Source organism: Typopeltis vanoorti, chromosome 25 (genome assembly GCF_054136105.1).
Source record: "Typopeltis vanoorti isolate ZY-2024b chromosome 25, IOZ_Tvanoo_1.0, whole genome shotgun sequence".
Taxonomy (NCBI): Eukaryota; Metazoa; Arthropoda; class Arachnida; order Uropygi; family Thelyphonidae; genus Typopeltis; species Typopeltis vanoorti.
Window position 1 is genome coordinate 77,123,749 of NC_143573.1, and position 12,983 is coordinate 77,136,731.

The 12,983-nt window shown below is 37.5% G+C and overlaps 1 protein-coding gene across 1 annotated transcript in view; it reads left to right on the forward strand.

Moving 5' to 3' along the window:
* Positions 1–289: 289 nt before the first annotated feature.
* The window catches only part of LOC150092865 (RING finger protein 44-like), a 59,328-nt gene continuing 46,634 nt past the window's right edge, over positions 290–12,983 (forward strand). Inside the window, exon 1 of the mRNA XM_090414683.1 lies at positions 290–1,497. Within this exon, the coding sequence (XP_090270809.1) occupies positions 1,429–1,497 (69 nt within the window). The 5' untranslated portion in view covers positions 290–1,428. The remainder of the gene's footprint in view (positions 1,498–12,983) is intronic.

Below are 12,983 nucleotides of genomic sequence, written 5' to 3' on the forward strand. Positions count from 1 at the left end.
AGGTTGCAAACCTATAATGCATTAGTACCATTGGCAGAATAAGAATTGTTTAATTTTTTTTAAATATTTTTTACCTATTTTTTTTTTACAAAATTTGGAAACCTTGCCATGGAGACCAAACATGAAACTTTTTTCCAAGCTGTTTCAGACCTCCAATAACAAATGGCAGTGGTCTCACAGCAGCATTAAAATTCATCTCCCACTTAAAGGCAATCAAACATTTCTGCCCATAGTGGATCTGAACCTGTAAGCCTGTTGGTTGGAGAATGGGTGTGCTAACCACTAGGCCAACAAGGCACTTTCTGAAATAAATGACAGTCATATCGAATGTGGAAAATGGCTCCACCATGGTATTCTTAGATTTTGCAAAGACATTTAATAGGCTGCTACACAGCATCCTATTGCATAAGTTGTAACACTTGGGATGGGTATGCAGCTAGGGACATAAGTAAGGCAGATATATATGGTGAAGTTTGATCAAAGAGAGAGAGAGCAAATGATTAGTGGTGTGCCATCAGTCTGTATTGGGAGACACTTCTCTTCTCTTTGATCAAACAAATGCATTTAGCATGTATTGTCATGCACTTTGGGACAAGAGAGTGCAAATTGTGCATATCGGTTATGTTATGGATTTCGGAGTGATGTGGACTGGGCATTGAAGTTTAGAGGATCATTGCAAAAAGTAGGCAAAACATTTCAATGGATCTCATGGATGTTAAGAAAACACATTGACAGTAGGGATAAGGATGTTATTATTCCTCTTTATAAGGTTTGATATAACCACATCTGGACTATTTTGTGCACAGATTTGATTGCCTGGGTTTCTTGGGTGATGTGGAAGTGAATAGCATTTAGAGGTAAGATCAAAATGGTATCTGGTCTGTGGAATGCTACCTATGAGAAAAAGACAAATTTGGATTACAAAGTTTGGTTATCAGATATTTTACTAAGGAGTTTTATATAGTAGATGCTAAAGAAATTTGCCTAGGACATGACAGACGATAGCATAGGAACATCCCCGGAAATTGTTAAGTGTGTAGTTAGGAAGGGCATGAGGACTAGATCTTTTTCTTGGAAAATAATGAATGAGTGAATGTTTGCCTGAAGTGGTTGTGAATGCTTTTTCAGTGAATAAGTAGAAGAGATATGATAGACATTGTGTCAATAATGATTAGTCTGGACTTCCTGTGATGTCTTAGGACTTGATCAAGATGCCTATGTCATAAGAAATATTATTTACATTATTATTGTTAGAATTCTTGAAAAAGCATGAATGTAAATTTGAGATAGTGAATAAATACAAGTTTTGTGGTCATTTAAAAGATTTGGGGACCAATTAATGTTACCTTACTATTAATTTCTTTATTTTATGTATAGCCAATATCAAGGGGAAGGCAGTCTAGGCGAAGGGTTCCTGTCAATCCTTGGATGTGGCAGTTTGCTCGTATGTTAGGTTTTGGACCAAATCCTGATACTGGTTCTGGTGGGGATTATGAGGTATTTGAACTTTTTTGTGTTTATCCCTGTTTAGATGTGCTAAATTGATCAGTTTAAGATTTGATTAGTAGTAAATGATGCTTGCGCTTACGACATGTTTAATAATTTTAAACTAGTTCAAAATCGGATGTGATAAGCTTTGTATACAAGAAATGACAAATTCCTGACATGCACACAGAAATTACTTGTAGAATTGTGGCTATTATCACCTTTGAAGTAATCCCCTTGTGCAGCAATGCACTTAGACAATGCAGCAGAAATTTTTCTCATTTCCAAATCATTTGTCAAAATCATTTTCCCTATTGCTGTCTAGATTTAATTCTTTTGTCATCAACCGTGTACTTAACTGTCTGTTTGACTGAACTGATTGCTGCACTCTTCCCAAAGTTTCACATATTCAATGAGTTTGTGGTTGCCCATTTTTTCATTGCCTCTCACGTTTTCCCATCCCTGTTTTAAACCTCTTATCCTCTTCATGTCATCATCACCATAAACTACTAACAGTCTAACACTAACTACTAACATAGATGCAAACACTATGTTTTACCATAGACCTGTCCATAAATACACCTTAACTTCACCAAACTCAAATACTAAAAATTAATCTGCAAAGCTGTAAAAATCCTGTTTTGAATGTCAAAATCCTTCTTAGTGCTTTTATCTGCAAAAATCCAATTAAAATTTCTCTCTCTCTCACACACACACACACACACACACACACAGGAAAAAAAAAAGTACTTCAAACCAAAACTGGAAAAATTCCACTTGGATACTGTTAAAACAGCATATCAAAATGAGGTCAGGCAACATATAAAGGAAAGATAACACAAGGAAGAAGTTAACATTGAAAACGAATGGAACTTATTACAGAAGCTTACTTACAAAGTCATCTAGACAGGATGTGCTAAATGCAAAAATAGATTGGCTGAATGATAAAGTAGATAAATGTACAGAAGCCTATTTATGTCATGACTCCAAATTTCTCTACTCTACAATGAGACATTACCAAAGACTACATTCCTTCACCTCCCACCATAAAATATTCTCAAGACAAGGTAAGTGGAAATAGAGAAGTATTAGGAAATATTAGGAGTAATTGTACCAAATGTGTACATTCATTTGGTACAATTACTTCTCCAATATCTTTAAAGATAAAACTTTCACCCACATACGAGGATGGGTTAAAAGTTATCGGCCTAACAATGAAAAAACGAATTTATAATTTCAAATTATTTTTATTTTTCAACATAATCTCCCTTAAGACTAATGCATTTATTTCAGCGATGCTCCAGCACCCTTATCCCATCCCTTTTCGAAAAAAAATGCTGACCAGTGAGGAAGAGATAGAAGTCAGAGGGAGCCAAATATGGGGAATAGGGTGAATGTTCCAACAATTCATAGTGTAGATCCCTTAATTTTCCCATTGCCAAACCACCTTTGTGGGCAAGTGCATTGTCCTGATGAAAGATGATTTTTTCTTCTGCAAACCTGGTCTTTTCTCACAAATGTTTTCGTCTAGTCTGGTTAAAAGATCGGAATAATATTCCCCGGTTATTGTTTTACCCTTTTCAAGATAATTAATAAACCAAATGCCTTTAGCATCCCAAAACACTGATGCCATGACCTTTCCTGTTGAACCGACTTTGGCGTGGAACAACCGGCTTCTGTCCACTGTTTTGACTGCTGTTTGGATTCTGGTGTGTAATGGTGAATCCAAGTCTCTTCCATAGTAATAAATCGACTCACAAAATCGGTTTTATTCTTGTTCAAACTTTCCAAGCATTGTTCAGAGATTTTCACGCGTTTTTGATCTGCTGTGAGCAAGCGGGACACCCATCTTGCGGAAAGCTTTTTCATTTGCAATTCTTCATGAAAAATATGTCCTACACGTTCTTTTGAAATGTCTATAGTCTCAGCAATTTCATGCACTTTGACTCGCCAGTCATCTAATACCATATCGTGCACTTGATCAATGATTTCTGGTGGTGTTACACTTTTTGGATGTCCTTCATGTGGATCATCTTCAAGGTTGGTACGGCCGAGTTTAAACTCGGCAGTCCATTTCTTAATTGTCTAAAATGAAGGAGAAGAGTGCCCATAAACTTTTATGAACTTCGAATGAATTTCTTTTTGGATTAAACCTTCTTTTACAAAGCATTTTATAACCGCACAATATTCAATTTTATCCATTTCATGGGATACAGACAACACTTTTGTTTCAGACAGCTGTATAAAGCAAACCATTTGATAGAATGACTGGCAATTTTACATGGATGTTTATGACAGATGTACCAACTTAGAAAAAAAAAAATCTTGCTGATAGTGTTGCCATCTATCGTTGAGGCCAAGAACGTTTTAGACCACCCTCATATATTTCTTGTAGAAAGGCTTATATGTTGGTAACACATGACTATTAAATTATTTAAGGAATTTACAATGTATACTGGAATATTAATTAATTGTCTTAATAAATACTTCGTATATTTCTGCAATGTCCCATTGCCGTCAACGGGAACATACAACTATGACACGTGCATGCGAGCACTACAAAAAGCAAATGAGGCAGAAGAGAGAAACTACTGTTGTTCCTAGATTCCTAATGGTGCCTCCTGGTGGGCTATATTGGGTTGTCTTGGCTGGTGGGCTGATGTTCTCGTGATGCAAGCTTCCAAAATTTGGTGCAGTCTCATGCACCAAATTTTCCAAACATCAACAAATTTCCAAAATTTGTTGATGTTTGGAAAGTTTTTTAGAGTTGAGGCTGATTCTATGAACAGTCACATATTTAAACTTGCTGCGGTGTATTAACGTGACTTTCTTCCAACGTATTCTGTGGCAGATATCCAGAGCATGGTCTGCAAGTCCAGAGTGGCTGTACTGGTGAAACCAGATGTAGTCTTTGTGTTCTGGAATCCTGACATTGCTGTCCTGCCTGTTTGGCCAAAGTAGGACAGTTTACAGCTGTGAGGGACCTGGTATACCCCAGGTAGGTCTAGGGGAAGCGGTTGGTCTTTGGTGGAGCAGATAAGGGATGCCAATTTTTTATATGGTTTGTAGCAAGAAGTTAGAGCATGTTTTTTAAGATTTTTGTTATTTTTTCCGAGTTGCCCCAGATATAGGGAATGGTGATGGATTTAGTATAATCTTTGTTATGAAAGGGGGGGGGGGGTGCTTGTGGTTATCTGGTTTTAATATTTTTTGGATTTTTGGGGGGTTGTAGCTAAGAAGTATTAAGGATGTGGTTTAGTTCAGTGGTTAGGGCATTGTCATCTGAACAGATTAATTTTGCCCTGTTATATAGTGTTTTTATAACCCCATATTATTGTGGGGGGTGGGGCAGAGATTGCTGGTGAATGTATCTGCCTGTATGAGTGAGTTTTCTGTAAACAAAGAATACCAAGGAGCCATCAGGCTGGCAAGTGATTAGAGTGTCTAGGAAAGAGAGACTGTTGTTTTCCTTTTTTTCAAGGTGAACTGGATTCTGGGGGGGGGGGGGGGTTGTTTAAGTGTTTTAAGGAGTGTATCTGAGCCATGTGGCCAAATAGCAAACACATCATCAACATAGTGAAGCCAAACAGTGGGTTTTTGTTTGGCAGAGTTTAAGGCTTTCTCTTCAAAACTCTCCATAAAGAAGTTGGCCAGGGGTGGGGAGAGTGGTGAACCCATGTTACAAATCATATAAAAAAATTGGCATCCCTTATCTGCTCCACCAAAGACCAACCACTTCCCCTAGACCTACCTGGGGTATACCAGGTCCCTTGCAGCTGTAAACTGTTCTACTTTGGTCAAACAGGTAGGACAGCAAATGTCAGGATTTCGGAACACAAAGACTACATCCGGTTTCACCAGTACAGCCACTCTGGGCTTGCAGACCATGCTCTGGATACCCACCACAGAATACATTGGAAGAAAGCCATGTTAATACACCACTCTCTCTCTCTCCCCATTCACTGGGCATCTACAGATGCCGTATGTTCACTCCGATGCTCGGTGATGTTCCACACCACGCCTCGCCATGTAGTCCTGTTGTTTTCTTTTCTGGCGGCCTCAACTCTCTGAAGATCAGTCACTCCACACACGCTGTCCATCCATCTCATTGATAGTCTACCCCTGCCTCTTTTTCCAGGAACTTTACCTTCTATTACTGTTCTGAGAAGTCCTCCTTCCATCCTTTCTATGTGTCCAAAATATTTTAACTTTCTTCTGTCAATATCCTTAAGGAACCTTAAAGTTCTACTAATCTTTTCTAACACCCATTCACTTGTATGCCTTTCAGTATATAATATCCTCAACAGCCTTCTGTAACACCACATCTCAAAAGCAGATATCCGTTTCTTATCTGACTTCTTTAGGTTCCAAGTCTCGCATCCATAAGTCGCTGTTGGAAAAACAACTGCATCTAAAATCCTCAACTTTGTTCCCATGGAGATACATCCATCCTTCCAGATTTTAGACAGGTCTCTGACTGCTGTTTTAGCCATTCCTAACTTTTTTTTGACATCTTCTGAACAGCAATTCTTCACATTAATAATGGATCCCAGGTACTCAAACTTGCTGACTTCCTCAATTCTTTCTCCATTAAGGTACACTTGTTTCTCAGGAGCTTCTCTGTTTGTTTTTCCTTTGAGAACCATGATCTTTGTCTTGCTAGAATTGAGTTGAAATCCTCTGTTATTACTGATCTTGTTAACTTTGTTAAGAATTAGTCCTAGTTCTTCCATGCCATTACAAAGGAGTACTGTATCAACAGCGTACCTCAGATTACTGATCAATCTACCTCCTATCCTAATTCCTGTCCTGAGCTCATCCAATGCTTCACGCATGATGTCCTCTGCATATATACTAAACAAGTGAGGAGAAAGTAAACATTCTTGTCTAACTCCTTTTCCAACTTGAAGCCAGTCAGTCAATCCAACACCTGTTCTTACTGTGGCTTCTTGTTCCTTATACAAGTTGGCTATCAACCTGATAGTGTGTTGAGAAAAACCCATTCTTTTCATTACTTCCCACAGTTTCACATGCTCAACACAGTCAAAAGCTTTAGAGTAGTCTAAGAAACACATTACCAGAGGGAGTCTGAATTCTTTATATTTTTCTATGATCTGTCTAAGGCAAAGGATCTGATCTCTGGTGCCCCTACCTTTCCTAAAACCTGCTTGTTCCTCGGGCATCTCTGCCTCAGCTTTGGCCTCAATCCTATTTAGCATGATCTTTAATAAAATTTTGCTTGCATGAGATATCAAACTAATAGTTCTATAATTCTTGCATGCCTTCATATCACCTTTCTTGTGTAGTGGTATGAAAACTGACTTCTTCCAGTCTCTAGGCCATGATCCTGTCTCCCATATCCTTGTAATCAATCTATGAAACACTCTTATCCCTCTATCCCATGTTGCCTTAATTAACTCTGCTGGGATTTCATCTGCACCTGGGGCCTTATTGCTGTTGAGCTGCTTAACTGCTCTTTCAACTTCATGCCTAAGTGGAGTAGGTTCCAAATCAAAATTTTCTTTATCCACTCTGCTGTACAGTTCCTCACAGTATTCTTTCCATCTGTTTTTGATTTTCAACTCTTCTGTTAGTAATGATCCATTCCTGTCTTTGATGACATTCAATTTAGGCTTAAACTTATGCTTTAAGTCATGAACTAAATAAAACATCCTTTTATAATTATGCCTTCTCATCTGGAACTCTATTTCACCACAGCAAGTTTAAATATGAAAGATTGTTCATAGAATCAGCCTCAGCTCTAAAAAATTTTCCAAACCTCAACAAATTTGGGTGCATGAGACTGCCCCAAATTTGGGAAGCGTGCATCACAAGAACATCAGCCCAACAGCCAAGACAACCCAATATAGCCCACTAGAAGGCACCATTAGGATTCTAGGAACAACAGTAGTTTCTCTCTTCTGCCTCATTTGGTTTTTGTAGTGCTTGTGTGCACATGTCATAGTATGTTCCCATTGAAGATGGCAATGTGACCGAAATATAGGAAGTATTTATTATAGTTTCTTTTAATTAGTATTCCAGTATACATTGTCAGTTCGTTTAAATAATTTAATAGTCACCCTCATATACTGATCAGCAAGAAAGATACAGTACCCATAATCCTGCAGGAAGAAGTAATGTCGTTGCACTTAATCAAATTAAATCATCAAAAGCACCTGGAAATGGTGAAATACCCACAGGACTCTATAACTGTGGTGGACCTCATCTAATTAAACAACTAACCAAACTTTTCACTAACATTCTTTTCACCAGGAAAAACTATCCCATATGATTGGAAAATAGGCAAAATCTTGCCTGTTGGTAAAAAAGGTGATGTTCAAAAATGTAAATAATTATAGACCAGTTACTCTTCTCTTCTTTGCCACTATTAGAAAAATTTGTGAAAATAATACAGAATCATCTAAATAACTTTTACAAATAGCTAACAGAAGAAGAACAAGCTGCCTTTAGAAAAAACAGATCAACAATTAACCTACTCTTCATAGTTTGGCTGAAATCACATTGGACAAGGGTAGAGGTCTTTATTGCTGTTTTGTGGATTTTAAACAAGCATTTAATTCTATCAATAGAAGAAAACTTATTTAAATATTAACAAAGAAAAACATAGAGTTTATTAAGATTTCAAACTACTACAGAATACAAGTGCAATAGTTCAATATAAAAATTTTAACTAAAAAACCTGAAAACAAATGAGGAGTTATGCAAGATTGTCCACTCTTCATCCAAGAACTGGTTAAAGATTCATTGCCCCTAACAAAAGGAGTAAAAGTCACTGGAAGGCCAATCACACATATCATATATGCAGATATAGTAATTATAACAGATAAATATTAATTCAAGTAAAACAAAGATAATGAAAACTGGAAGACAGAAGATATACAGATAACACTTAATCAGGAAACCATAGAACAAGTTAATGGTTTTAATTGCCTTGGACTTCAAATGACTTCAAATTTAAATGACAGTAGAAAACAAAACACACTCTCCACAGCATGGTCAATGCTGAATAAACTTGATAAAATTTAAAAAAAAAGCAACAAAATTCCTACAACTAAAAAGAATATATGAAAGTATAATACTACTAACAGCTCTGTACGGTACAGAAACTTGGACCTTAAAAAAAGAACAGAGAGGAAACTGTTAGCTTTTAAATTGAAATGCTTCAGGAAGATAAACAGAAGTCATTGGAGAGAACATAAGACTAATGCACATGTGTTGCAAGATTTGAATATCCCTACCTCAATAATTCTTAACACTTATAAAGCATCAACTCCATTAGTGTGGTCACATTGTGTGAATTGAATTTAACAGCTTTCATTGCCTGGTATTTGAGTGCATAAGACCCAGGGGAAGATCAAGATTAACATGGTATAAAGCCATTAGAACTGCATTGGACTTTTAAAGTTGTTGGCATATGAAAGAGCTGCTTCGGGCAGAGAACGGTGGAAGGCTCTCCACTATACTCCAATATCCATGTGGGACATAACCTGTCTTGAGGATGGAAGAGAAGAAGTACACCGAACAGCCATAGTATTATGATCACCTACCTAATATGATGCTGGTCCTCCACGTGCCGTCAAAACAGCTCTTATCTAGTGAGGCATCAATGCTACAAGATTTCTAAACATTTCTTGTGGTATTTGGTACCAACATGTAACTAGCAAATCCTAAGTAATACTTGTAAGTTACATGGTTGAGCTGCTACAGAGTGGATGTGCTGTTCCAACATAAACCACAGATGCTTGATTGGATTGATGTCTGAGGAATTTGAAAAGGCCTTTTTTCCATGCTATTAATAAGAAGAGAGAAGTTAATTTTTCTATTTCTGCAAGATTGTATCCATCATTAGTGAAACTATTGAAGATTCATTTTGGAGTATGATGTCATTGGAATACATCGCTCTAGCTCTGTGTGTTAATGTTTTCATTATATAGAAGTATGGTGGTGTAAACTAATGTTGATGTATCTGGTAGAATATGTGTGTGCTGTCATCCAAAGTAACTAGAAACAATAAATTGTTAGTTTCAGTTTCTGCATTAAAGTTGATTTTAGTGTTTTAGCTGTTTAAATTCAATGCAATAATGGCCAACAGCACAACTTAGTAAATGAGGAAAAATGCTTAATTTGTAATACACACTGTGCCTGTTAAGTAATGAGATTGATTTTTTACAGAGCAGCCCTGTGAATAAAAGTAACACACCTGTTTATAGTTTTGACTAGAGTGTATTGTAATTGCAGGTGCAACTTTCGAGTCGGGTGATGCAGCCATTGAAGTAAAATTGTGTGAGTGGAACATGTCAGAAATTGTCATGGGACAAAAATCTGTGCTAAAATTTTCTTGTAAATTAGGAAAAACTGCTACAGAAGTGTACCAAGACCTAAAAAAAAAGTTTATGGCAATGACTGTCTGAGCCATGCACAGATGTTCTGCTGGTTTTCAACATTTTAAGAGAGGAGGAAGTTCCTGGAGGATGATCATACTGTGGATATATTTTTTCAATGCTGCTGGAATTATCCACCATGAATTTGTTCCTGAGGGCACCACAGTGAACAGTCATTATTATTTAGGAGTAGGACCGCGCGGTTAGCCTAGTGGCTTTGCGCTTCGCAACCATATGACTGGGGAAGGAGTGTCCCAAGTTCGATTCCCGTTGTAGACGTGAGGAATTTGAGGATCTTCCTCAGGCATAGCCAAGTTAGCCGGTCTTGGGCGCGGTCAGTAGGGTTTTTTCCGCCAGTTTATCTGGCGTTTTTCATCCCGCAAACAGGCAAACCAGCCCTGTGAACATACACCTCTACAGTCAAAAATATATCTCCCCCAGCGGCAGACCAGGCGACGGGTCGGTTGGGAGTAGTACTAACAAGTAGTCGCATCTAAGTAACACGCGGACCCTGCATATGAAGCGGGAATAACGCGAAGAAGAAGAAGAAGTAATGCAAGGTTTATAGGTCCACTTGCAACGTGTCAGGAAAGAACTGTTCCAAAACAACAATTTCTTTCTGTTGCATGACAATGCACTTGCAGACTGTATTTGCTGCCTGTGAAGCAGTTTCTGGCTTCGAAGTTGATCTGTGTGATAGAACATCCTCCTCCCTTATTTGCCAGATTTGGCTCCTGGAGACCTTTTTCCTCTTCTCAAAGATGAAGTGTGCCTTGAAAGACGACATTGAGGACATCCAACTCGGTGTGACCTAGACACTGAAGAAGGTTCCCATTCAGGACTTCTGCCTTGCCTTTGAACACCTGTACAACAGATATTGTTCGGAGTTGGAGGGAGATTATTTTGAATCTGTGTAATTCACAATTCCAAACATAGTTCTTTGTTTTGATATAATAATTGTTGTCCCATTACTTAATGGGCACACTGTGCATGTCTCGTTCTCTATTGTAAGTGTTCATAGTTCAGGCACCCATCATATGGTTTATATGGTTGAAAAATATCAACTGTTTTATCCATTGTATCCATGTTATTTCAACAGTATCCAAATTTAATTTCAATTTCAATGCACACTTTGCATCTGTGTTCTGACTGACATGTAAACATCATTACTGTTAGAGTGGCTAAGCATGTTCATTGCATTATTTATACTTAGACAGAAAAGCTACCAGCTGTTGGGTCGAGAAACTTGTTTGTCATCTTGTGACTGCTTTTCAATGAACATTGAAATTCCAGTTTTTGTGATAGTAAGCTTATAATCTGCTGAGCTTTACTAGATTAATAAGATTCCTGAAATTGAATTCCCTGTCAATCAGTATACCCAAAATCCTTGTATTCATTAACTTCTAAGGCCTGTCCATTCAGTTTATATTCATCTAATATATTCTTAACAAATCATATGCTTGTTTGTATTGATTCACTTAAATATGAATCTGTTATTTTATCTCTTGCATATTTGCATACAAAAATTTCAATTTCACTTTAAATATAGGCTTTGCAAAATCCAGCAGTATCATCATGCAGCCATTTCCTTTAGCCAATGCAACTGTCGCTGTATTATAAAGAGTTATCAAATTACTAAGCCATGACTGACCCTTCACAAAACCATGTTGCCCTTTATAGTACATCATATTTCTCTTTTTGAACAATATTTCTAGTACTTTTACCACCACTCCTGAGATACTGATTGGTCTATAATTTTGCTGCCACAGACTTAGATCATACTTTTATGCAAAGGAATTATTTTGTCCTCCTTCTACTGCCTTGGACTTTGCCAGAGCTGAACTTTAAATTAAACAGCCTAATCAAAGCCATCGCCAGTTCCCCTGCACATTCTCTTAAAACACAAGCTGATATTCCATCCATTCCCACAGTTTGTATTTGTATTGAGATTCTGCGATATCCTAAGTACATCAGTTCATCAACCTTTGTTCTCACATCAGTCACTGTCACCTCTTCCACTGCAATATCCTCTCTTGGATGATGTGTCCTTGCACAGTGTTCACTCAGTAGCTCAACTATGTTGTCTGCCTCCATTACCTCTCTACCATCAGTGCTCATTAAAGTTATCCTTTCATAGTCATTCTTTCTCCTACTTGCCACATACCAAAAGAACCCTTTGTGATTTCCTTTAGCCTGCATGGCTGATTTCTTCTCATAATCTGATTTTTCCTTCCCTGCCATGCTGGTCACTTTTCTTGCCTATCTTTTGCACTGTTCATGAGCTTGCTGGTTACCTTTCTCCTCCTATACCCTATACAAAATTCTCTTTCCTTGCAGTTCATGCTTAATGACACTACTTATCCATCTAACTCTTACTTGATTTACCCTCCTGACCTTGAGTTATACAGTCTGATAATGCTTCTTACCTATCCCTCCCCCATCCACTACAAACATCCTTCCTTTCAGATCTTTATGCCATGGCACTGCTTTAAGCTGTGTGCTAAGCTTGTCGTAATCACCTACCTTGTAGCTCCACATAAACTGCTCTTGACTGAAATTTTCATGTTTCACTATCTTGCAAGTTGAGACCATCTGATCACTCTCACTAATTGGAGGCAATGACAAATTTCAGATGATTGGAATAGTGCTCTCCTACAAAAGGATAATAAACCTAAATGTCAGAATTACAAAGCAATCAATTTCCCAGTTGATTGTTTCAGTTAAAATTTATGTAAACATGCTTGAAAAGAGGCTAAAAAATTCCAAGAGAAACTTGGAAGAAAGGAATTGTCATGATCAGATTTTCACTTAATTTTAAAACTAAAGTACTGTCATCTCTATTCATCAGTTATATGGATCCCATTATGATTGAAAGTGGCATTAAACCTAATATCCAAATAGAGATATTAAATTCTATGTAAGACAGTGTTATGCTCCTAAATACTTTATTGCCAATATGATTTTGTCATTCTCATTCCACAGCAGAGCCAGCCTCACTCGTCTTTGAACACAAGCCATGGAAAAGTTTGGAGAAGCCCAGGTGATTGCTCTTGATATTTCCAAGGCATTTGGGTGCATCTATCATTGTGATCTTCT